This window comes from Canis aureus, chromosome 16 (genome assembly GCF_053574225.1).
Source record: "Canis aureus isolate CA01 chromosome 16, VMU_Caureus_v.1.0, whole genome shotgun sequence".
NCBI classification, from domain to species: Eukaryota; Metazoa; Chordata; class Mammalia; order Carnivora; family Canidae; genus Canis; species Canis aureus.
The window spans coordinates 29,283,376-29,308,689 of record NC_135626.1 but is presented as its reverse complement, the minus strand read 5'-3'; the positions used below and the strand labels follow the sequence as shown (position 1 = coordinate 29,308,689).

Here is a 25,314-nt window from a genome sequence, read left to right as displayed (position 1 = left end):
TTCCATCGCAGCGGGTCTTGCCCTGGTGTACTACAAATTAATTTGTGGAACTCTGAAAAAATATAAATAGTTAAACCTGGGGCACCTGGGTGGCTCAGTGGTTGAGCATCTGCTTTTGGCTCAGGGCATGGTCCTGGGGTCCTGGGATCGAGTTCCGCATCGGGCTCCCTGCACAGAGCCTGCTTCTCCCTCTGCCTATGTCTCTGCCTCTCTTTCCATGTTTCTCATGAATAAATAAATAAAATCTTAAAAAAATAGCTAAGCCCTACCTGAGACTCTGCATTGGAATCTGTAGGACGAAGCTTAGGCACTTGTATTTTTTTTCTTTTAAGATTTTATTTATTCACTTATTTAGAGAAAGAGTGTGAGCAGGGGAGGGGCAGAGGGAGAGGAAGAGAGAGAATCTCAGCTGCTGAGTGCAGAGCCTGATGTGGGACTTCATCCCACAACCCTGAGATCATGACCTGAGCAGAAATCAAGAGTTGGACGCTTAACTGACTGAGCCACCCAGGTGCCCCAGGCACTTGTATTTTTAAAAGCTCTGCAATTTATTCTCTAGCATTTACTCTATGACCTTTCTTTTTCAGTAAACCATTTTTTTTCTATATGGGCTTGCCTAAATTTTTCTCCTGATTTTGATTTTAAATAATAAAAAACATTTTTAAAGAAAATAAATCAGGGAAGCCCAGGTGGCTCAGCAGTTTAGCACCACCTTCAGCCCAGGGTGTGATCCTGGAGACCCGGGATTGAGTCTCACATCAGGCTCCCTGCATGGAGCCTGCTTCTCCCTCTGCCTGTGTCTCTGCCTCTGTCTCTCTCTGTGTCTCTTGTGAATAAATAAATAAAATCTTAAAAAAGAAAAGAAAAGAAAAGAAATCAATTCCAAAATCACTTCCCAAACACAGATTTTTTTTTTTTCCATGTCTGGCTCTAGTCTTTTTTCATGTAGAGACATTTTTGAGTTCTGAATTTGTCACTTAGCATTTTATTTATAAAAATCTCCATGCTATCATATAGTGATAAGAATAGTCATTTTAGGAATTGTATAATATTCCAGAAAGTATTTATTTGTATTATATTTTAGCTAACCATTCCCTTACTATTGGACACTTAAGCTATTTCTCTATTTTTTTATGTGATCTCTACACCCAATGTGGGGCTTGAACTTGCAACCTTGAGATCAAGAGTCAGACACTCCACTGACTAAGCCAGCAAGGTGTCCCTGCTTCTCTATTTTAGACTGCTCTACAGAAAATGGCAATGAAGAACTTGATGTGTATGTGGCTTTTCTTTTGAGATAATTTTCTGAAAATCTAGTTATTGGGTCAAAGGATATGAACGTTTTTTATGAGTCTGTTAATGATTACTAAATTGCTTTCCAAAAGGTTGAACAAATTCGCAAAGCCAAGCCCCAACTCCATGGCATAATTGCTGAGGTTTTTAGGGAGGGGCAGGCAATACTAGAGGTCTGTTGGGTGTTCCCATAACAGGTGGGGGAAAAATGTTTCCAAATATACCAGTCATATTACCTTACTTAAGAAGAAAGTCAAGAAAACTAGCAAAAACAATATTCTATCACTGCTCAACTGTCTCATCTACCATGTGCCAGTGCTTTCATTGCACCCTCTCTCATTCTCAAAAAACACCTGGCAAGTTAGATCTTACTGCCCCTCATTTTACAGATGAAGAGCATGGAAGAGAGGTTGAGTAACTTGTTGCCCAGATCTGGGTCTAGGTCTTAAGACACCTGTCAGCTTAAGCCTTCCTCTTCTTAGAGCCCCCAGCCCCTGGTAGGGGGGTCCAGCAAAAAGGGAAGTGTGGAGAGACCACAAAGAGAGAAAAACAAACACCAGGCCCTGCTTTTCCAGCAAACGCAGCCGAGGCGCTAGACATGTGAAGGATGCCATCTTGGATCCTCCAACCTTAGTCAAGTCACCCAGCCAACAACATATGGAGCAGAAACAAACCATCCCACTGAGCTAACAATCCGTGGTTGTTTTAAGCCATTTTAGTTTTGGGATGGTTTGGTATGCAACAACAGCTAACGCAAGCAATACATATTATTTTGGTGAATGTCAAATGCAGGAAAGTACCAGAAATCCACTCGAGCTTCCCTAACTCTAAGACAAGTGGAAGGAAACACAGTAACACTTGCCACCTTTCATCCCACCTCTGTACTTACCTCTGTCATAGCACTGACCCCACTGCACATGGCCTTTACGTATGTTCATGTTCGTGTCTGCCTTCTCTACCAGATTGGGGGTATTCACCTTGGAATCACACCTTAGACAAGGCCTGGCACAAAAATAATTGTTATCACATATCTGCTGAGTGAGTTTTGACTTTGCTCTTGATTGGTTAATAAAAGCACTTGAAAAGCACTTGAATAACTTTTATTTCTTGGGTTCAGTACTGTGCAAAGTATTTTATATGGATTATCTCACTTAATCTTCACAAAAATCACATGAAGTAGATCCTGTTATTATCCTTATTTTACAGATGAGAAAACTGAGAGGCTAGGTCAAGTTACTTGAGGTTACAAGTGGTTTTTTTTTTTTTTCTTTAATTAATTCACAAGGAGACAGAAGTTTATTGAATACACTGCAGGGGAGCAGCAGGGCAGTCAACAAAGGAAAGACTGTCTGCCAGGAGGTGGGCAGGGGTGGGGGGGGGCTGTAGCTATGGATGGGAGTGAGAAGGCATAGGAACATATTTGGTACCTATTCCCTCCCAGTTGTAAGTAGCCCATTGGTAGGGCCTATTTTTATTTTGAGATGAGTTGCTGGGCCTGTCTGTACTTAGCTCAGTAGTCACTATGGGCTCTTTGCCTCACTCAGGCTTCCATTACTCAAGCCTGTTTGCCTAAAAGTGGCCTCTACATTCTCCCTGATGGTTCCATGATGACAAATCTTTGGCATTTGGGTGGAGGGCTCATCTTCAGTAGCTGCTTCCTGCTAGATAGAGGTGGGGAGGCTGTCCCTACCTAAAGTGTCCATCAGGGGTTCTGTGCAGTTGGAGACCAGAGGATGGTATTAGATTAACATGCTGAGAGGGGATTTGAGTGAAATTCTCTGATAGCCAGGTCCATGGGATTTTGGGGGAGGGGACCCTCCGATGGCATGGGCTGGAACCCTTGTGGAATCAGCATTCTTGTATGGAATTGTTGCATTCACTCAGACCCATAGTAATGTGTTGTGCCTGTAGATCAAGATGGTGACTGGACCCATGGGAACAAAGGGAGTGCTGAAAGAAGCAAGGCGGCTGAGAGTCAGCCAGTTTCAGGAAAGGGTCCCAACCAAGTCTGCAAAATGTGCAGATTCACCTTTGATGGGCTGCCACTGCCAATTGTGCCACACATTGGGAAAGGAGGCCTCAGGGGACAGAGTGGGAGAGGGGAGGTCATGGGCAGTCCAACTCATTTGCCCTCAGACCTTCAAACCACACCAGGGAGCTGCCGTGGCCAGAGACCCTCAGTTGTCTGAGGAGTACTAGGGTTTAGCTGCCGGAGGGCAGAAAAGAGAAAGGAGAGGGAGGGAAGGATCACTCTGAAGGGCAAGGGGGGAAATCCCTCACCCTTTTGGGCAAGAGTGGTCTGGCAGACTCTTCTGGGGCTTTGGATCCTCACTGAAGAGCGACCTTGGTTGGAGGTCGTCAATTCTCCAAGGGATACTCATCAGTCCACCAAGGGGAAGTCCTGGCACAGCACAGCAGATGGTTCCCCCTTGAGGGCCACCAAATGTGGGGCGACCTGATTGGTTGGAGGCTGGCCATGTGGGCAGTGAAAGAATTCATCCAAGGTAGAACAAAGGAGGCAGACCTTTATTGAACACATCACAAGGGAGCAGTGGGCAGGCCAGCAAAGGAGAAACTGCCAGCCATCAGTGGTTTTTTGTTTGTTTGTTTGTTTTAAGATTTATTTATTTGTTCATGAGAGAGAGAGAGGCAGAGAGGCAGAGACACAGGCAGAGGGAGAAGCAGGCTCCATGCAGGGAGCCCGAGGTGGGACTCGATCCTGGGTCTCCAGGACCAGGCCCTGGATCGAAGGCACCACTAAACCGCTGAGCCAAGTGTTTTTTATTTTTTTTTAAGGTTTTATTTATTTTTTTAAAAGATTTTATTTATTTATTCATAGAGACACACAGAGAGAGAAGCAGAGACACAGGCAGAGAGAGAAGCATGCTCCATGCAGAGAGCCTGACGTGGGACTCGATCTAGGGTCTCCAGGATCACACCCTGGGCTGCAGGTGGCGCTAAACCGCTGCACCACCGGGGCTGCCCCCAAGCGTTTTTTAAATACCTGTGCTGGGCAGTCCCAGTGGCTCAGCAGTTTCAGCCCAGGGCATGATCCTGGAGACCCAGGATCGAGTCCCACGTCAGGCTCCCTGCATGGAACCTGCTTCTCCCTCCGCCTGTGTCTCTGCCTCTCTCTCTCTCTCTCTCTCTCTGTCTGTCTCTCATGCATAAATAAATAAAATCTTTAAAAAAATACCTGTGCTGAGGGGCACCTGGCTGGCTCAGTCGGTGGAGCATGTGACTCTTGGGGTCGTGAGTTCAAGCCCTAGGTTGGGTACAGAGATTACTTAAAAATAAAAATTTAAAAACAAAACAAAACAAACAAAAACCTGTGCTGAACAAGGCAATACTTTAGGCTTTGGCAGCAGTTAAATGAATAAAACCATCGCAGTGTGATGCAAAAAACCCCAGAGGTCTGGTTGGCCGATTGCGTCATAGTGGACAGCACTCATTCTGTTAGGACTCACTCTCAACTATAGGAATGTCATAGAAGGTTGTGCAGTTTGTGTCCTGCACAAGGACATCTAGCCCAAGGGCAAGTAGAGCCTGGAACCCAAGCTGTGCTATTGCACTCTGCTCACCATGGGGCCTGGCACAGACTTGTGTCTGTCTGGAGGAAGGGACACCTGTTACCTAATTTGCACAATGCCACTGTAGGCTAGTGACAGTCCTGGGTAGAACACATTAGTTTGTAGGCAACTGTCTCATCAAACAGAAGACAGAAACTTGCCAGGTTTTAGAATGGATAGAGCAAGAAAATGGTTCCAAAGGAATTGTGGAGGCTGTGTGGAGGTTGGGGCAATGGGAGACTGGGTGTAGCGCCTGAGCTCCTATAGCGTTATGTGTACAACATCATCACTCCTAGACATGAGTCACCTTGGCAAAGGGTCTCATCCCCAGGGCGGTTCTCATCCCTGCAGTTATCTGAGACTTCTACACCTTGCCGTTTCAGTCGATCCAGCTGCAGTGGCATTCAAAAGTTATGCAAACTAACAAAACAAACACTCAAATCATTTTAAACCTTGCCAGAGAGGGTTCACTGCAGTGTTCTTATAGAGTCCAAGCAACTCAAGCATCCCTCTACAGGCATGCAGCATGGTCAGGTGGCCTTCTGGGAGGATCACAACAGGTGGCCTAGCAGCAAATACCACCCACAGGATAAAATGAAGTAAGTAACAATCTGTGATAATTAATTGCTTCTCTATATGTATGAGCTTGGCTATAGGAAAAGGACCTAAATTGGTTTTGGGTACAACTTCATCCTGTCTGAAGTAGTTCATTGAGTTTCTTAGCTCTACTTCCCAATTGTACTGCTATCGGAAGAAACTGAAAAGAGTGGAGAGGGCTCTGGGAAAGAGCCAACCATAGCCCTCTAGGACACCCACTGAATAGACCCAGAATTAAGGTCTTAAATATGTAGGCGAAAAGTTTCCAGGAAATATATGGTGGTGATAGTGCCAGAGCCTGGGTACTGGTGATGTGAGGCCCCTTCACGATAGCCACTTGGATGGGGCCTCTGCTCTGTGGAGCCAGGACACCTTGGGTCCAGAGAGGAGGAAGGGGACACCCCCCTTTTATCACCAGCCGAGTGACTTCACATTCCTTTTTACCAACTTGCTTCCACAGGTTCAAGAAACAAAGGTATTGGGACACCTGAGTGGCTCAGTGGTTGAGCATCTGCCTTCAACTCAGGTCGTGATCCTGGGGTCTTGGGATTGAGTCCTGCATCGGGCTCCCCATGGGGAGCCTGTTTCTCCCCCTGCCTATGTCTCTGCCTCTCTCTCTGTGTCTTTCATGAATAAATAAATAAAATCTTTTTTTTTTAAAGAAAGGTACTATGTCAGTTTCTTTCTTTTTATTTTATTTATTTTATTTTATTTTATTTTATTTTATTTTATTTTTACTATGTCAGTTTCTTAGGGCTGTAGGAACAAAATACTACACACTGCATGGCTCAAAACAAGAGAAACATGTCTCACAGTTCTGGAGGAAGAAGTACAAAATTAAGGTATTGGAGAAGTGTCGTGTCTTCATCAATTCTGGTGGTTTGCTGGCAATCTTTGGCATTCTCTGGCTTACAGGTGTATAAATCCAATCCTGTGGTGTTTCTCCCTGCATTTCTCATCTTCCCATGGCTATCTTCTTAGAAGCACACTAATCAGACTGCTTTGGGGTCAGATCAACTCTGGCCTCACCTCAGCTTAGCAACAGCCTATTTCCAAATACAGTCACCTTCTGAGGTTCGGGGGTTGGGGCTTTGGTATATCTTTTTTAAGGGGACATAATTCAAGACCATAGCAGACATGTTCCTGTATAAAACTGCCTGCTGACTCTAGGTCTGCCTCCGGGAGGGGAGTACTCACTGTAGTGAGTTGGTTATAATCCATGGGCTCCAAGCTAGATTTCTGAGGTTAAAACCTTGGCTCCACCACTGTGAGACTAAGGATGCAGAATGGGATTGCAGTATACAATAGGAATGCCTAGTATTTGAGGTTGATGGAGGATTAGGAGGGGTGCTTTGCATCATGCTGGGCATTAAGCGCTCATTAAGTATTAGCTATGGGTATTATTATTCCCTAACTCTTTCTATTGACTTCTTTAGGAGTAGATCATTTACTCTTTTCTGTAGATACACATGATCCTGGGGCATAACCAGTGCAGCATGGGAGGGACTTAGTTTCATTTGTTTATTCAGTGCAACTGAAGGAGCTGGGACACTCCTTCACTGTATTGTCTGTTAAGGAGACTGTTCGTATTTGCTACCACTGAAAAAGTTCCTTCTGTAGATGCTTCCAGTTAAGAAAGGCAGGACATTTCTCAAACATGTGCTTCCTGACATTGGATGATCTGCCCAGAGAAGATAACTGGTTGACTTTCTAATAGCCTCAGAGGGGTAGCTTGGCTGGCTTAGTCAGTGAAGCATGTGACTCTTGATTTCAGGGTCATGGTCCAAGCCCTACGTTGGGTGTGGTGCCTACTTAAAAAAAAAATAAGAGCCTCACAAGACAATGTATTGGTGATGTTTTGATGAAAGTTGCCATGGTCCTGTATCAAGTCTTTACTCAGCCTTACAGCAGGCTCAAAAACTCCACCATGTTCAAGTCCCAGAACTGAAAGTCAACTCAAACAACAAACCTTCACAGGGTATACAAGATGTAGAAAACAAGAGGGCTATTTATGTAATTGACAGAGACCATAACCTACCTGTTAGCTGGACTGGCGCCTGCCACAGGTACATCCATGGCTTCTCTCCTTGGAGAGAATTATCAGAAGGTTGCTTGGTGGGTATGGAGTCAGGATGAGGAGCAGAGTTCTAGGATTTAAATGAGTAATAGCATTGGGTTCTGATTGGGCCATTTCCACTTACCAGAAAGGGCAGTGTCTTGATCAGATTAGATTGAGTACCTTCTCCCTGAGATAGTCACTACTTAATCTCCAGCATTTTTTTTTTTTTTTTTTTTGGTCTCCTTTGTCACTTCCTCCTTCTGACTGACCTATTCCCCCCCCCCCCAGCCCCCGGTTTTTCTTTTTCTTTTTTCGGTTTTTCTAAAATACAATGTTACCTTCTGTCTTATTCCATTTACTAGATTCTTATTCTTATATTTAAATTTTTTTTTTTTTTTTTTTTTTTTTGGTGCAGGGGCCTGGGTGGCTCAGTGGTTGAGTGTCAGCCTTCGCTCAGGGCATGATTCTGGGGTTCCAGGATGGAGGTGCACATTGGGCTCCCTGCAGGGAGTCTGCTTCTCCCTCTGCCTATGTCTCTGTCTCTCATGAATAAATAAATAAAATCTTTAAAAAATAATAAAATCTCTATGCCCAATGTGGGGCTTGAACTCACGACCTCAAGATCAAGGGTTACATGCTCTACAGACTGAGCCAGCCAGGTGCCTCTGTTATTATTATTTTTTAACATCAGGGTTAGAGAATCTGATAGAAGCTATCCATGACTATTTCCATAGAAAAATTTCATACTTATAAAACTATGTGAGCAATTTCAGGGGGTTCACAAACATCCCTGAAGCTGTTTTATGCATCCTAGCTTAAAATTCCTGCCTTAAGTAGACTTTTGCCCATTTTGAGGTGATGTTAAAGTTTAAGCCTGGTCATCCTCTTTTCTTCAGGGCCAACTTCTTAGGATGGCCCTCTGTCCTTACCTCCTTTCTCATTCCTTCACGTTTTAATCTCATACAAGGGCTGCCTTGTGATCTGTGCACTGCCCTGACCTTGTGGCCACCTCCTCCTCAGCAACAGCTGCTGGGTGGATCTTCAGTCTTTTGACTCTGCTTTTCTGCCCCTCCTCATAATCATATTCATAGTCTCATCTTTTTCTTTTACTTCCTACCACTCCCCATTTTTTCCTACCAATGTGTCTAGGACTAACTGCTCGGATATCATTTTCCCAGGTTCTCCTCTGTAGACAGTCCATCCCTCCATTACCAGCAGGGCATTGTCTTTCTTTAAAAGATCCACTTTTATATGATTTTTAATACATATTTGTATTTCCGACCTGAGCCACTTCTCTGAAGCTCCAGACTTGCATATACAACTATTCATTTGCACTTGAATGTCCAAAAACACTATAAACATAGTGGGTCCCAAATGAAACCAATGATTCAAGCCAGAGGAAGCATTGTTCATTGTTCCCTTTTCCTTATCCTCAACAGCATAAGTATTCTTGCTGATACTTTTTCCAAAATATATCTTGTGTCCAAAGCAGTCTCTGCATACCCACTGCCATGACTCTTACCTCCGGCCAGTACCATTTCTCATCTGGTCCACTGCAGCAGTCTTCCTACTGATCTCTCTGCTTCTGTACTGGTCTTCTTTTAACCCATTCTTTGCATAGCAGCTTCAGCTCCCTTTTAAAAACATAAATTAAAAAAAAAACCCAAACAAATAGAAATTACATTGTATCACTCTCTTTCTTCTTTTTTTTTATTAAAGATTTTTATTCATTCATTCGTGAGAGACACAGAGAGGCAGAGACACAGGCAGAGGGAGAGGCAGGCTCCACGCAGGAAGCCCGACTCGGGACTTGATCCCGGGTCTCCAGGATCATGACCTGGACTAAAGGTGGCGCTAAACCGCTGGGCCACCCGGGCTGCTCTGCTTTTTTTTTTTTTTTTTTTTTTTTTTTTTTTAAAGTAGGTTTCACACTCAATGCAGGGCTTGAACTCATAACCCTGAATGAGATCAAGACCTGAGCTGAGATCAAGAGTCAGATGCTTAACTGACTGAGCCACCCAGGCGCCCCTAGTATTATTCTCTCCTTAACCTTTTTTTAATGGCTTCCCATTCATTCACTAAACATCTTTTTTACTGAGTGCCCTCCATGTGCCATGCCCCCAATGTCTCTTCTTGTGACTAAATGAATCATATAGAATTTAGATAGTGATAAGTGCTATGAAGAAAAAAAAGAAGGGGTGAGGGACAGAGAAGTGTCTGTGTGTGATCACAATTTTAAATACGGAGACCAGGAAAGTTTCACTGAGACATCAAAGACGACCATTGAGCAAAGGACTTGAAAGAGGTGCGTCAACTCTGCAGAGTTCTGCAGAATATTCCAGTCAGAGGGAATAGCAAGTGCAAAGGTCCTGAGGTAGAAGCATGCTTGGCTTTGGGGCTGAGCAGAGTAGAATAAAATCCTATTTTTACTACAGTTTATAAGGCGGTCTAGTTCTCTTTACCCTCTCACCAACACCCTCTTCCCCCTGTCTGCAACCTTCCTTCCCAGCACTGCCCCTAACCCCCATTATATTGCACCCACCATGATCTTCTGGTTCGCCAGAAGCTGCTTCTTCCTTTTGCCTATGTTATTGCTTCTGCTGAGAATACTTCCCAATCCTTATTCCCAAATACTATTTGCAAGGCTGGCTCTTCCTCATCCACTAGGTTTCAGTTTAAGTTTGACTTTTGGGATCTTCTGACTTTTGGAACCAGAGAACCTTGCTATTTCTTGCCTATTTCAGCTTCTTCTTTGTTTCCTGCAGAGCACTAATCACAGCATGCAATTGGAATTCATATGTATACATGACTTTATACTTAAAACTCAACTGGTAAAAGGTATCTCATTGTCACTTAATTTGCATTTTAATCACTAAGGAGGATGAAGCATTTTTCCCAAGTCATGGTTAGTGTGATCTCTTTTCTGTATTTCACCCAAATGTTTACTTAGCGTCCCCGTTTCTTTTTTCTTTTTTTAATTTTTATTTATTTATGGTAGTCACACACACAGAGAGAGAGAGAGAGAGAGAGAGAGAGAGACAGGCAGAGACATAGGCAGAGGGAGAAGCAGGCTCCATGCACCGGGAGCCCGACGTGGGACTCGATCCCGGGTCTCCAGGATCGCGCCCTGGGCCAAAGGCAGGCGCCAAACCGCTGCGCCACCCAGGGATCCCAGCGTCCCCGTTTCTTAAGACAGAACAGGCCTGGCCCGCTGCGACCCCATCCTGTCCACTGTCCGCAATTTATGTTCTCCTCCTCCACGCGGGCAGAGTTAGTGACTCATGGTGACCACCTCTCTCTTCTCAGGATTTCTTCCAGATCTCAAACCCACCTTTCAATTCGATACCTCACTGAATGTGAAAATAGGCAAAAAAAAAAAAAAAAAAAAAAAGTTGCATTGCTGCAGGGACACCTGAGTGGCTCAGGAGTTGAGCATCTGCCTTCTGCTCAGGGCATGACCTGGGGGCGGGGGGGGGTGTCCAGGATCCCTGAGAGAAGCCTGCTTCTCCCTCTGCCTATGTCTCTGCGTCTCTTATGAATAAATAAATAATCTTAAAAAAAAAAAAAGTTGCATTTGAGCCGTGGCAGGTACTCCTATGATGCAGTCATTAATGGAGCAATTATTGACGGCCGCCTGATTAAGCGTTACAAGCCCTGGCAGCTCCGGGGGAGCCCTCGCGGCCCGTCTGCTCCTTTCCGGGGGGCTGCCCGCGACAAGGCGGGCGGCCGGTGTGACCCCCGCGGACCGCACTGAGCCCGGCGGGGGCGCCCGCGCCGGACCTCGGAGGCTCCGCGACGCCCGCGGGCTCCAGCCAGGCCCCTCCCCCCGCCCCGCCGAGATCACAGGGCCTCTCGCGAGAGCCCGAGCGAGGCCCGGCTGCGGGCGGCGGCCGCGGGATGTCGGCGGAGCGCTCGAGACCGCGCCCTCTCTGGCGCAGCTGGGAGCAGCGCGGGCGGCGCGCACGCGCAGGTGCGTGGGGCGGGGCGGGGGCAGCGGGCGGGGGCGGGGCCTTGCGTCGCGCGCGGCGGGCACGTAGCTGCGCGTCCTCAGTACTTAATGTCTCTGTGTTCCTCGGGCCTGGGCAAGCACGTGGGGGAGCGGCCGCGGCGCAGCGGGCTGGGCGGCTGGGCCCGGGGCGGGGGGGGGGCGGCGGCGGCGGCGGCGGGCGAGGACGCTGCATCCCGACTGTCGCCGAGCAGCTGGTGAGTGGGGGCTGCCGGGGCGGCCGGGCCGAGGACCAGCTGCCGGGCCCCCGGGACGGCGCCGAGGGGCGCGGGGGAGCCTCGGCGCAGGTGTGGTGGGGACGCGCGCTCCAGGTGCCCCGGAGGCCGGAGGCTGCCGACGCCGAGCGCGTGCCGAGGGGCCCCGGCCGCCGCCTGCTGTCACGCGCAGGCGCTTCCCCTGCAGGGGCCCGCGCGCCCCTCGCCCTCCGCCGCTGACAGTGGCGGGTGCGCGGCTGGGGCAGGGCTGGGGCAGGGCTGCGGCCGCCTGGGGCCCGGCTGGCGCGCCGCGGCTGTCTGCGGCGGGGGCGGGGGCGGGGGCGGGGGGCGGCTAGGACGCGGCGCCCGGGGCACCCTCTGCCGCTTAACTTTCCCGGGGCGCGCGCACCCGCCCGGGAGACGGACCCGAGCGCGTCCCACCCAAGGTCGCCCAACCCCACACGCGTTTACTTTTCAAAGGTCGTGTGTACCCAAGTCTGAGCCGGGAGAGGCGGCGGCGGGGCGGGCTGTGGGCAGGGCCAGGAGGCGCCCGGGGCCCGCGGGCACCCCTTTCTTCCTCCCGAAGGGCTAGGGTGGCACTGCTCATTTCAGGGAGCTCACCCAACTTTTGGGCCCCCTGAGCTCGCGCTGGGTTGCTCCCCACCGGGCCCGGCGGGGGCAGACCCGTGCAGGTAGCCTGGCCCCCGGGAGCTGAGTGCGGAGCTGGGGAAAGGGCTGGGCGTGCGGAACCCGGAGGGTGCGGTTAGGACGCGGTGGTGATTGGAACTCTGTTTGGGGGCAGGGATTGTTGAACCGAGTTAGGGTCCTGAGGTCAAAGGCTTGGTGGCCTCTCAAGAGGATTAGCGTTTGCGGCTCCTTCGAGGCCGTCGGGCGAGGTGGAGGCTGTCTTGCCCCGTGTGCCCCCTGACTTCATGCCCGGGGGCGCGTGGGTCACGTGTCTCACCCGGCCCGCACCCCCGCCTAGGCCGTGGACGGGGGGGGGGCGGGGGCTACGCTAGTTTCGGAGTTAATGGGTCAAAAGGTGCCTGGGAAGACTGTGGTCTGAACGCCTCGGGGGCAGGCTTTCATCAGTTACACTGTGCCCTAGGGTGCAGCGCCTCCCTATCCCCCCCCCCCACCCCCCGCCAGGGAGGCTTAGGCAGGGAAAGGCGCTGTTGGTGGTGGGCGGTGCTGAACCGACCTGGACTGCTGGAAGCTCTGGGCATTTCGAGATCTTCCTCTCCTGCAGAGATGCCCAGGTTGGCGGGTGCCTTCCTCCTCTAGGGCCGCCGCTAACAGAGACCCGGTGCTCTCCACCCCAGGTGTGAGGCAGGCCGCTCAAGCCGGGTAGCGGTACGGGCAGAGCAATTAGGTTAAGCCGGCTATCTTTTCCCTACAGATGTGCAGGTTACTTTGTGTTTAAATGTATCTCCTGCAGGGAAATCTGGGCTGCTGGACCCTGGTAAGGTTGTATCTGTTGGCTTGCTATCCCCCCCCCCACTCCTTTGTCACCGTTACTGATCAAGGAAAACCATTCACAAAAAGCTGGTAATTCTGGTAACTAGTAACCTTTCTGTGCTCTTGTAAACCGAGTCCTTCCCAAATTGTTTTTTTTTTTTTTTTTTTAACCAGCCAGCAAAGCTTGGACTCTTAGTAAGCACCACCCATCCCCTTTGCTCTTAAAGGCACAGAGCATCTTTGAAATGAGTAGAGGGTGGCATGAGCATGATTTGATCGTTTATTAGTTTTTTTTTTCTGTTTCTGGCATTCAAGTTGTTCATCTGCTGATTATTTAAGACTTTCTGAGGGGCCCCTGGCTGGCTCAGTGGGTAGAGCATGGGAGTTTTGATCTGGGGGTTGTGAGTTCGAGTTCCATGTTGTATAGAGATTGCTAAAGAATAAATAAAACAAGGGAAAAAAAAACTTTCTGAGCACTGGAAGCACGTGAGGCTGTGTTTGGGGAGCCTTTTGACTTGTATTGAACTTTAACTTCTTTCACCTCTTAACTAGTTTTGTGGGTTCTGGGTAGTAATTCTTGGGTCTATTCTCAGATGAAATGTGGTTCTAGGATAGAAGAGGGCCTTTTGATCCTAAAGATCTACAAAGCTCTGAAACTTCTGTGCCTACCTGGATTAAACTGGCTGTGTTGTCATGCACATTGCTAGGTAATGGTCTAAAATTTGCAGAGAACTGATCTCATCTAAGCCCTTGAGTGAGACATCTCCAAGTTGCTGGAGCCTTTTGTATGAATATCCGTTCCTCCTCCCAGCTGTTTCTAGGAAGTACATCATGCTCGGCCACTGCTGGGTGAGCACATAGGTGTCTGTTGTCAAAGTGCTCAGGCGCCAAGTGGATGTGGCTCCAGTATAAGAATGTTGAGCATCAGTATTTTAAAGCAATTTGTTTTATTCATGGGTGTTGGACCCAGGCCTGGCCATAGCCATCGTTTGTGGGTGAAGGCTAGTTTTAGTCTTTACAGTGTTCCCCTCTCATCCTAAAGACAGATTGAGATAATATTTTAGACTGGGCACTGTGCCTGGTTCATGATGGCTGTTCAAGTGTTGCTTTTTTCCTCCTCCTAAAGAATCTCTGAGATTAACGTTAAGTTTCTCTTGAATGACTTGAGTGATTTGGATTTTATTAAAAATACCCCTCCCCCTAACCTCTGACCTGGAAACTTAGTTGGAAGGAAAACAAATTGTTTTCCCCACACTGTGCTACCAGCCTCCTGGCTCTAGCCTGTGGCAACATGATTTGGTCGAGTGCACGTTTCAGGATTTTGAGGGGTGGGCACCTCATGTGCCTGGCCAGCTGGTGCCTACCAGCCTATTCTCCCCAGGCCACTCCTGTCTAATCTTCTCTGTGAGTCTGGAATGAGAGGACCTCTCAGTAGCTTGGTCTGTTGTGCTGTTTTGAGGAGGTCAACAATTTTGTGTATGATTTAAGACCTTCTGTTTGCCATTCTATTTTCCTCTGCTCTGGGGAGGCAGGGGTCCTCTGGGCCTCTTGTCCCACTGAAATCCTCTCCTACTGTTTGAGTTGCTAATCTGAGTGGGATGTATTTAAATCTTAAACTTGGCTTTCTGAGGCAAGTTCTTTTATCCAAAACCCTTTCTGGTGTAGTGCCTCATGCAGGGTTTCACCTTTATGATCATTTAACATTAAGTACCCATCGTATATGGCACTCCATGGAGCAGCCCTGCTGGCTCTGATACCTGATTTTATACTTGGGCTGTGGAAAACAGGATCCGTGACAATGTTTTGAGTGGGACAGAGTCTGGCTGGAGAGGTAGCTGGTGGGAATGTGGGAGCTATAATTTAGAGGATACCTTTTCCTTGACAGTTACTGTCTCGTGCTGGGAGAGTTACAAGCAAACACCTCTCTGATCCTTTAATCCTCACACTTCAACTGTTGAGGAGGGTGATGCTGCAGGTCAATCGAGATTGTTTCAATGGCTAATATAAATACAAATTGAGGGGCAGAGAAACTGACAAGTGTGGCTTTGCACTTAAACTAGATCCTCTGTTGTGAGAAGAACCAAGGAATAGTCAAATCCTGGGCTTTTCTCCTAATCTTTCTGTTGCTTTCTAAGCAGATTGTTGCAGTGAAGGGGAGTGTGTTACCATGTAGCATTTTGAAGACTGGCTTTCAGTAATAAGTAGCTTTCAGGGTGTCCTTTCCTTTAACTTTCTTTTCCTCCTCCTAAATGGTTCTGAATGGTCTTGATTCTGTCTAAATCCTGGCCATTTGGATATTTCTACAGTTCAGTTTGTTGTTTGAGCAGTTGATAGTAAACACTCTGTCCCCATCTGGTAATACTGGCTGGCTGCCTTCACTCAGCCTGGTGTTACTGAGGCCCATGTATTCAGGAACAAAGCAGAACCCCAGGTGAATTATGAAAAGTAAAAATGCACAGTGCTGAGGACTCATGAGGCTTGTTTCAACACTGGTTTAGCTGGGTAGAGCCCTGGCTTGAGGGGTAAAGATGGGAGTACAGCTTTCAGGGCTGAAACCTAGCAGTAGTTCTAAACCCTTCTGGGGTCTGTTTCTTCAGCTGGTAAAAAGGAGGGTTGGTCAGCATCAACCAAGAGTATTCAGATTCTGCTCCTTAAAGTGCCTCTGGGCTGCTGCAAGGTGGAATTATCTGCAGGGTTGTATATGGGGAGGGGTATGTTTGGGCAAGGAAGCATGGCTCTGTGGATAGTATAAGTCAAAGACTTAAAAAAGTGCCACAGTCCACTGTTTTAAGTGCGTCTCCAGTTCTCTTAGCTCTAAGATGCTACTGTGCTAAATATTTTTTAAAAATTTTTATTTATTTAAGTAATCGCTACATTCAACATGGGGCTCTAACTCACGACCCTGGAATCAAGAGTCACATGTTCCTCTGACTAAGCCAATGAGGTGCCCCTTTTTTATTTTATTTTATTTATTTTATTTTATTTTATTTTATTTTATTTTATTTTTTTTATTTTATTTTATTTTATTTTTTATTGTATCTCTATTCTTACCTCCTTAATCTATCCTTAGAGGAGACAGTCTAGAATTGCCTTGTCCTATAGGGTGGCAACTAGTCATGTGAATCTGTTTCAATTTAAACTTTTAAGCATTAAATACAATTTAAAAATCCATTCCTGGGATGCCTGGGTGGCTCAGTGGTTGAGCGTCTCTTTTTGGCTCAGGGCGTGATCCCGGGGTCCCGGGATTGAGTCCCACATCAGGCTTCCTGCATGGAGCCTGCTTCTGCCTCTGCCTGTGTCTCTGCCCCTCTCTCTCTCTGTGTCTCTCATGAATAAATAAAATCTTTTTAAAAAATCCATTCCTTGGTGACTTTAGTCTCCTTTCAAGTCCTCAGTACCTTCACATGGCCACTACTGGACACTGCAGGCCTACAACATTTTCACCATCACAGAAGGTTCTAGTTGGATAGCGCTGGTCTTAGCTCTGGTCCAACTGTAAAAGCTTAATTGCCTCACCTTGTAAAGCATCACATGTTTGGGTTTAGTCCTTTATAGTCCACAAATCCAACAGCTTTGGTGACAAATTATTTATCAGCACTATCCATGGCATGTTAAGAAGCAAATTCTGGTCTGCCAGTTTGGAAGAGAGTGATCAATTATGAAATGGTTCAGAGAGGAGCGTGGTGAAGAGTTGGGAGATGGGAGCACGAAGTAGGAGGACAGATGTCAATCCCTTGGAAAACTGTTTTGGTTTGAGAAATTAAGGTCCTTGCTGGTTGTCTAAGGCCTGTTGTCATTGTCCTTGGTCTTCAGATGTCAGCAGATTTGCTACTTGGTCCTTCACTCACCCACCTGATGACTTCCTGCACAATCCCACTGTGGGACCAATGCTGAACCAGATTTGCAGACACCTTACAAACAAGCATCCTTTTGATTCTACTCCTCCAGTCCATTGGGGTGTTAGGAGGCCTGTTTTTACAGAAGGCAATGGAGAGAGTTGGGCCACAGTGGGGTTCCAGAAGTGTTGGTGTGGGGTTAGCTCTGGGGAGTGAGCTTTATTTCCAGATACCTTTTTAGCTAGTCTTGGGCATGCCTAGTTTGAACCCTGCTAGACCTTTGGCATATAATGTGAGAGCTGCCTTTTCGTGGACCAGCCAGCATAGGCTGCATAACAAGTACCTGTTAAGCATCTACTGTATACCTGGCACCTTAGGAGGGTTTTTTCCAAACACTTGAATGATGTGAGGGTTAGGGGCACCAACCCTTAACCCCTCCACTCCAGCCCATGCAGTAAAAAAAAATCCACGTATAATTTTTGACTCCTCAGAAACTGAACTATTAATAGCCTACTGCCGAGGAGAAGACTTACTTGAACATAGTAGTCGATGAACACAGATTTTGCATGTTATGTGTATTCTGTACTGTAGTCTTAAAAAGAACTAAGTTAGAGAGAAAAATGTTAAGAAAATCCTAAGAGAAAATATTTACAGTCATGTACTATATCCCCAAATCCACACACAAATGGACCCATGCAATTCAAATCCGTGTTCAAGAGTCAACTGTGTTGACTCATTTTATTTCAACCCTATGAGGTAAAGTATCTCTCATTTGCGTGTGAGGGAGCTGAGGCCCTGAGGAAGCTAACGTTACCCCTGTTTGCTGAGCTGCTTTGTACTAAGATGAGGGTTCTCTTTAGCTGCCTGCTTAGAGGCGGTTTCTTACTTACTGCTGTTATCCTTCCATCCTCATCCGGAAGAGGAAACTGGGTTTTTAAAAGATTAAAATGATGTACCCCACAAATAGAGTCAGGCTCTTTGGTGTCTTGAGTCATTTCAGCCTCATTACAGTCCAGGTGAGGGAGGTATTCATAATCCATTTTACAGGATGTTTCCATCGGATGGGAAACTGAAGTTCAGGATCGTACTCTAACACTCTTGTCTTTCCAAAGTCATGTTTTAGTTCCAGATTATGCAACTGTCCGGTGCTTTGAGCTGCACAAAGAATGACTGACTAAGAGCTTTGGAGGCTAGGCAGCTGGGCCTTAGAGCCTGGAAACTGCTCTGCACACTCTGGTGTAGCTCAGTCACCTGGTTGAAAAGACAACCTCAGGTCCCTCATTCCTTGGCACATAATAATGTGGGCTGTCAGACCTCACATGGAGGTCATGAGACCCATCCCCCAGCCCTCAATCGGCTGTCGCCTGGGAGAAGCCTGCTCTGTCTGTATGGGAGGAGGCCCGGGATCTGTTCAAGCCCAGCCCTCAGCATGCTGCCCTGCCACCCCGCCCCTTCTCCTCTGGCCTTGGCCTGGGACAATGGATCTGAAGGCTGGTTCAGTCTTCCGTAGACCTCCTTCCTGTCCCTCCAAAGAGAGAGGAGGAGTGACTTGCTAGGCTGCCTTGGAAGGAGGCCTGCACCCTGATGTGCCTTGAGCTCTGATGAGAAAAGGCAGTGCTGAGAATAACCTCCTTGCTTTGTCCTTTGACTTTGGTGAGGCCCACCCAGCCAAGCTTGTGCTGTGTCCTATTTTTAGCAGGTGGCATCCTTTAGGAAGGCCAAGTACATGTGGTTTCAGCATACAAGCAGGTCCTGGTGCAGACGCTGCTCCTATCTCCCTGTCAGGGGAGGAAGGAGAATAAAGTCACCCTAGAAGCTATCATGGGGGGCAGCCTGGGTGGCTCAGTGGTTTAGTGCCACCTTCAGCCCAGGGCTTGATCCTGGAGACCCAGGATTGAGTCCCGCGTCGGGCTCCCTGCATGGAGCCTGCTTCTCCCTCTGCCTGTGTGTCTGTCTGTCTCTGTCTCTGTCTCTCTCTCTGTCTGTCTCTCACGAATAAATAAATTTAAAAAAAAATCTTAAAAAAAAAAAGAAACTATTATGGGGTATGTGTGGGGTGGGGGTGGGCAGTGTCTGTCTCTGTCTCTCTGTCTCTCACGAATAAATAAATAAAATCTTAAAAAAAAAAAAAGAAACTATCATGGGGTATGTGTGGTGGGGTGGGGGTGGGCAGTGGCTGCCTAAGAGGTCCCTGGGGGTTCCTTTTCTGTTCTGGATCTGTGGCAGAGGCCAGGTCCTGCCTCCTGGGCCAGGCAGGCCTGTGACACAGGCAGCCCAGGAACCCCAAGAGCAGGCTTCCACACAGACACTAAAAACTGTGTAAAACTGTGGCTCTGTTGGCAGCCTGATTTACTGGCATCTTCTGGCTTAAAAACCAAAACAAAAATGAAAGGTGGCCGAGCCATGCCCCTCACCAGGAATTGCTCCTGGAGAGATGTGATGAAAGAGTTTGATGAATTCTGCTCCTCACCACCGTCCTGTCTTCTCCCCTCTTTTTTCTCTTCCCCCTTTCCTGTAACTCCAGCCCATCTTATCTTTTTCTGATTAAGAAACCTTCAAGCCGTATAAGGCCCTCTGTTGCCTATGGTTTATGTTGGCTGGAGACCGAGGTTGTTTTTGCAAAGTCTGATTCAAAGAAGTAGCAAGGGGTGTGTGTGTGTGTGTGTGTGTGTGTGTGTGTTCACACGCACATGCCTCCATTCCCATCTGCTCCCCAGGGCTGGACTGCCTTCTTAGAACAGATTCATCTGAGAGGGTGGGGGGCAGGGGAGGCTAGGTAGGGACCTCCAGTGGCTCCAAGGCTATTGAGTGGTGTGACTGGAGGGCTTCCTGGCAAATGCATTTGCTGAGAACTCCCAAGTAGAAAGTGAGCCACTATTGGATTCTTGTAGTGTGTACCCACTGAGCTACCAGCCAGAGAAGCACTCTATTTCTGACATAGATTCTAGAATTTGCTTCTGTTAATAAACTACAGGGGCACCTGGCTGGCTCAGTTGGAAGAGCATGCAACTTGATCTCAAGGTTGAGTTCCAGCTTCATGTTGGGTATAGAGATTACTTAAATAAAATTTTTATTTTATTTAATTTTTAATTTTTATTTTTTAAAAGATTTTATTCATGATTGGTACTCAGAGGCAGAGACCGAGGCAGGGGAAGAAGCAGGCTCCCTGCAGGGAGCCTGATAATGGGACTCGATTCCGGGACTCCAGGATCATGACCTGAACCAAAGGACCAGAGTATACATTCAGAGTATACATTCAGAGCCACCCAGGTGTTCCTAAATAAATAAAATTTTAAAAATAAAATTCAAAACTGCATCACTCAAAAAATTAAAAGAAGAAAAAAGAAACTACAGCCCCTTGGCTCTTTGGGCAAGTCTGTTCTCTTGTGGAGGAAGTTCGGTGAACCTGTCCTGGGTCCTTGACCTTCAGCAGAGCTTCAGCTGGGTGATGGTGGGGAGTAGTTTCTCTGGCAGCAGCCCTTCGACCTCATCTTCACCTCCCCTTCTTGCTGTCGCTTGAGTCAGCCAAGTTTGTTCCTGCCTTAGTACTTTGGCACATGTTCTCCCTGCCTGGAACTTTCTCCCCCTCTCCTTTCCCTGTCCTCCCAGATCTTGGCACGGGTGCTCCTGACACTGTTCAAGCTCTGCTGCCACCTCTTCAGAGAGGCGTTCCTGACCATTCTGTCTGAAGTTGCCTCTCTTCCAGGCACAGTTTACCCAGCTCTTCTCCACCTGGGTTCTTCATCTAAATTGCAGAACACAGAACATGACTGAGTGATAACTAGGACCCTTCCAGATGCACAGGAATATAGTGAATTCATTGCGTACAAGGGGTGCCTAGGTTCAGTTTTCTGAACGCCTTTGAGGGAGGCTTCAGGTTTATGCCATTGGGTTGCTGTATCTTCACAGTGTCGTCTCTGAAATGTGACTCCCTACCCCGCCTGTGGCCTTTGCTTTCTGAGGGCTCTTTCCACTACCTCCTTCAGCCCCCTCTCCCGTGGATCCTGGCTCACAGTGGGAATTAAAATCTATGTTAAGGGATCCCTGGGTGGCGCAGCGGTTTGGCGCCTGCCTTTGGCCCAGGGCCCGATCCTGGAGACCCGGGATCGAGTCCCACGTCGGGCTCCCAGGTGCATGGAGCCTGCTTCTCCCTCTGCCTGTGTCTCTGCCTCTCTCTCTCTCTCTCTGTGACTATCATAAATAGATAAAAAAAAAAAAAAAAAAAAAAAAAAAAAAATCTATGTTAAATGACTAGCCTTGAGGGGTCCTGCTGGTTAGACTTCAGTGGGATGGGGAGACCTGGTGCCTTGGCTCGAAAGGGTCTTACCATTAATAAGCCCCTGTTCTTTGTGATTACTACGGTTTTGTCAGCAAGGTGATTGAGGGGCCCTGAATCAGATTTGGCATCAATTATGGGGAAAATAAAGCATTACAAGTTTGTTCGTAGATGAGTTGACATTCACTACATATTATATTGGTTAACAAGAATCCCAAAGCTCTGTGGTGATAGAGCATCTCTTGCTATTTAATAGTTAAGAATATTTTTTTGTTCTCTCAAAGCATTACTGGTAGGAAGATTTAACTTTGACTGTACATGAGGTTTGAACGAACAGCCCTTTACCCTTAGGTGCTCCCTGACCTGTCCTCTTGTCTAGAGGCAGCTGCCCTCAATTCTTATAGGCTGTCCTCCCTGCCATTTATATCTGTAAGTGGGATGCTTTTCCTTGCTTTCCTTTCTTCCTTTTTAAAAATCTGGTTTGTTTTTCTACTCTGGAAAGTAAGGTCTTGACTCATTCCTACACATTTTTTTCTCCCCTCATCTTGGTATAGAGTTAGCACAACTTCTGGTCAAGTTTCTGTTCAGAGTATACATTATGATATAAATAGTGCTTATGGGCACAAAGTCCTTGGTTTTCCATATTTCCTTTCTTGTGTCCCCCACCCCCTTCCTTTCCTCTCCTAGTTAATTTCCTGTGTTCAATTTTGTTTTCTGTGTCTTACTTGATCTCCAGCTCTTCACTGCACCTTGGCCACTGCTGTCGGAGTACCTCTTTGGACTTAAATACAGCAGATTCTCAGCTGTTCATGTTGCTTCTGGGAAGCATCCCTGTCCCTGTCCCTGCTTCCCCTTCATCCTGGGAATCCAGTCTTCTCTTCTTTTGTGTTGCTTTGTGGAAGGGTGCCCCATCCTTTCTTGGTTTGCTCCCTTGTCTTGATGGAGCCCATCGTTCAGTAGCTTGCTGAGAAAAAGTGGGGGAGGGTAGGCAGCTGACAAGAAGCAAGCTAACTCATGCACAAGGACAAGTCCTTTTGAAGGCATGAATTTGGGGTGTGCCAAAGATGAGAAGGTTGGTGGAAAGTTAGCAAAGACAATGAGGTGCCCACATCCCTTTCACCATGCCAGCAGAAGATCTGGCTTCACTTTATGAAATAGTTTAAATGAGAGGAGATCTGGATTTGGGCATTAGGTAGTGAGAAAAATGGGTACGGAATGAAAGTGCATATTGAATGGGATAACTGAAGCCCTCTTAGCTCTCACAGTGCTGGCATTCAGGCTAATAACCTCTCCTCTTCCATCCCAGGACATTAGAACATTCTAATCTGTGGAAACTGGCAGCCTAATTCCTGTTTGTCCCCCATCCCATCCAGGATACTTGCCTGACTCTTGGACCAAAATTGTCAGTTGGTCAGTGGCTAAGGGTGGCACCAACAGCCCATTGAGGAAGGTCATTGTTTTTTTTTTCCCCCCAAAAAAAGAAACTGATTGGGACACATGGGTGGCTCAGTGTGGGCATCGGCCTTCGGCTCAGGGTGAGATCCTGCAGTTCCAGGATTGAGTCCCACATTGAGCTCCCTGCATGGAGCCTGCTTCTCCCTCTGCCTGTGTCTCTGCCTCTCTCTCTCTGTCTGTCTGTCTGTCTCTCATGAATAAATGAATAAAATCTTAAAAAAAAAAAAGAAATTGTGAGACTTGAAAGTGCCTCGAAAGTACGTTCTGATTCATTTCTGTGTCCTGCTGTGCTTTGTACCCTATAGGTGTCCATAAGTATTTGTTGGATAGGAATGACATTAGGCCTTTATGTGACTTTTGGGTTGGTCATATTCTACCATCTGCCATTTGGAAAATCAGCATCTCACCTGTTGATCTGCCCACCTGAGGTGATGGTGTGAAGGGCTGCTTGCCTCACACCATCTTCTAATTTCTCCTGAAGGCATGTGTCACCTTTATTAGCTTTTTTGGGTAAGCTTTTTGACAGAGCACAACTTCCTATCTTTTGGGCAGTCTTGAGTAGTGTTCTGTGGTCATGGATGGAAACTCTGTGTACCTAGAAACACTTCCCTGGTACCTGCTTTATCACTATCCTCAGAGATTTGTCAGAATTTACTGGTAAAACAATGTGGTTGCCAAGAGCTGGGGATGGATGTGACATGGTTTTTATTAAGGTTTTTGAAAACCTCATTCCTACTCCCTAACTGAAGCAATGGGAAGACCTTTGTAGAAAATGCTGATTCCCACCCCTCACCCCGCCCCCCCCCAGCCTTGTTCTTTATAACTTAATGAGACTGGACCTGCCCAGTGTTTGGTCAGCAGAACAAGGGAGACTGGGCATTTCACCTTTGTGTGGGGGGGTTCTCTTTTTTTACCAAGTTTTCCAAACTGGAAGTTTAATTTGTAATTGAATTAGAGGAGAAACAATTCTTAATTTGAGACCATGTCCAGAGATGGGATTTTTTGTTTCTGGTTCTTCTTACCTGGAGCTCCTGGGATTGGACTCTGGGTCTCCATTTTGCCTGGAGAAGACTTCACCGAGCAGGTACTCACACCCTGATGGTACTGGGTTAAGCCCTCAGTCTCCTGGAGAAGAGCCTGGGAAGCGTTCTATGACTTTTGGACAGCTGATCTACCTAACCGGGAGTGGGGATGGGCTGGCCACGGTGCCTCACCTGGCTGCTCTGTGGGGCCATCACAATGAAGGATGTGGGGACAGTATGGGGAGGACTTCACAGCCCCATTGTGAGCTAATTTGGAATCTTTAGGGTGCCAACATGAGTCACAGTCCACACAGGCCCCCTATGGATGAAGGTAACAACTGTTTGAACATCAGGGCTGGGCTGAGACCAACGTCCCTGAGGCATGGCTCCAGCACTCTGATTCCTGGGCCCCAGCCATGCTGAGGGTGAATTGCCCAGCTTACCACCATCCCCCACCCTCAGTGGCAGCACCAGATACCACCCAACAAGGTAGGCATTGGCTGTACAGCATTTATCTAGGTCTTATGTTTGTTTCTGGTCTGCTGGGAAGGCCCTCTAGGACTATACTATCCTTTAGGTAGCCACTAGCATTATGTAGCTATTTCAATTAATATTAAATAAAATATAAATTCAGTTTCTCAGTTTCACTGGTCACATTTCAAGTTAGCCCCCTGTGACTAAGTAGTTGCCAATATTGGACTGTAGTCGCCACTTGGAGATCACCCTGGCCTTTACCTCTTGTGACCTGCTCTGCTTTGGCTATGTTTCAGTTGCTGCCACTTGTTCCCATTGCCTTGACAGTAAAGGTCAAACTCCTTTTATCTGGCCTCCTACCAGCTCTTCAGCTTCATTCCCAGGACTTGTTCTGGTCTGGGACTTGCTGCTCCCTTCCACCCGCAAAGGCATCTTGGGTTTAGAACCTTAATTTACGTCTTTAACCCACCATTGCAACCTGAGCAAATTCTTGGTGCCTTTGAGGCAGTTGGATTCTGTTGCCTACTTCTGATATTGGGCTCAGTTTGGTGCAGGTCTGTGTGTGAGAGACACACAGATTATTCAGTACACATTGTGAGCTTCTGGTGGACAGAATCTTTTTCTTGCAGCAACTTAAGCGTATTTATGTGTGAATTATTACGTGAGTGAACGGATGTGCGTAACCTCAACCTGAGGAGGAATCAGGTAAAAGCATCCTATGAAACTAAGAGGCCCTTCTGTGGTCTTGCACAGACCTCTGTGGTCTTCCTTCAGTAGACTGGTGAGGCGGGTTGAGGGGATGGGATGGAAGAAGGGAGGGGGGACCTTGACCTGGCCCATAGCCTGCTGTTCTCTGAATGCAGTGGTAACAAATACTGGGCTTCAGGTCTTGGATCATGTTAGCTGTTCCTGTCCTTTGAAGACCCCCTTCAGGGGGAAAAGCCCCTGAACAACTTGATGTCCTGGGCATTCTAGAGATGGAGTGTCTTGAACACCAGGGGCCAGTCTTTGGTAATGTGAACACATAACCCTGGAATATTGGAAATGTTCAAATTTCAACTTGCCAGGAGTGTGG

General features: G+C 47.4%; 2 protein-coding genes across 20 annotated transcripts in view; one reads left to right on the top strand and one right to left on the bottom strand.

Annotated features, from left to right (window-relative positions):
* Positions 1-24,009, bottom strand: part of LOC144286304 (uncharacterized) — a 90,303-nt gene extending 66,294 nt beyond the window's left edge. For 2 of the 6 annotated variants that reach the window (XR_013354355.1, XR_013354356.1), the window contains exons 1-3: positions 23,766-24,007; positions 9,041-9,152; positions 7,498-7,606 (exon numbers count right to left, since the gene is read on the bottom strand). Coding sequence is in view for 3 of the 6 variants with exons in the window: in XM_077852601.1 (XP_077708727.1) it covers positions 2,183-2,295; positions 7,498-7,535 (151 nt within the window). In the remaining 3 variants the exon portion in view is untranslated. Of the gene's footprint in view, positions 1-2,182; positions 2,296-7,497; positions 7,607-9,040; positions 9,153-23,765 lie in introns of all 6 variants that reach the window. The other 4 variants (XM_077852601.1, XM_077852600.1, XM_077852603.1 and 1 more) reach the window with 4 other exon arrangements.
* The window catches only part of AKAP1 (A-kinase anchoring protein 1), a 33,764-nt gene continuing 20,058 nt past the window's right edge, over positions 11,609-25,314 (top strand). For 10 of the 14 annotated variants that reach the window (XM_077852593.1, XM_077852584.1, XM_077852582.1 and 7 more), the window contains exon 1: positions 24,097-24,254. The gene's annotated coding sequence lies outside the window, so the exon portion shown is untranslated. Of the gene's footprint in view, positions 11,722-24,095; positions 24,255-25,314 lie in introns of those variants that run through there. The other 4 variants (XM_077852589.1, XM_077852597.1, XM_077852588.1 and 1 more) reach the window with 4 other exon arrangements.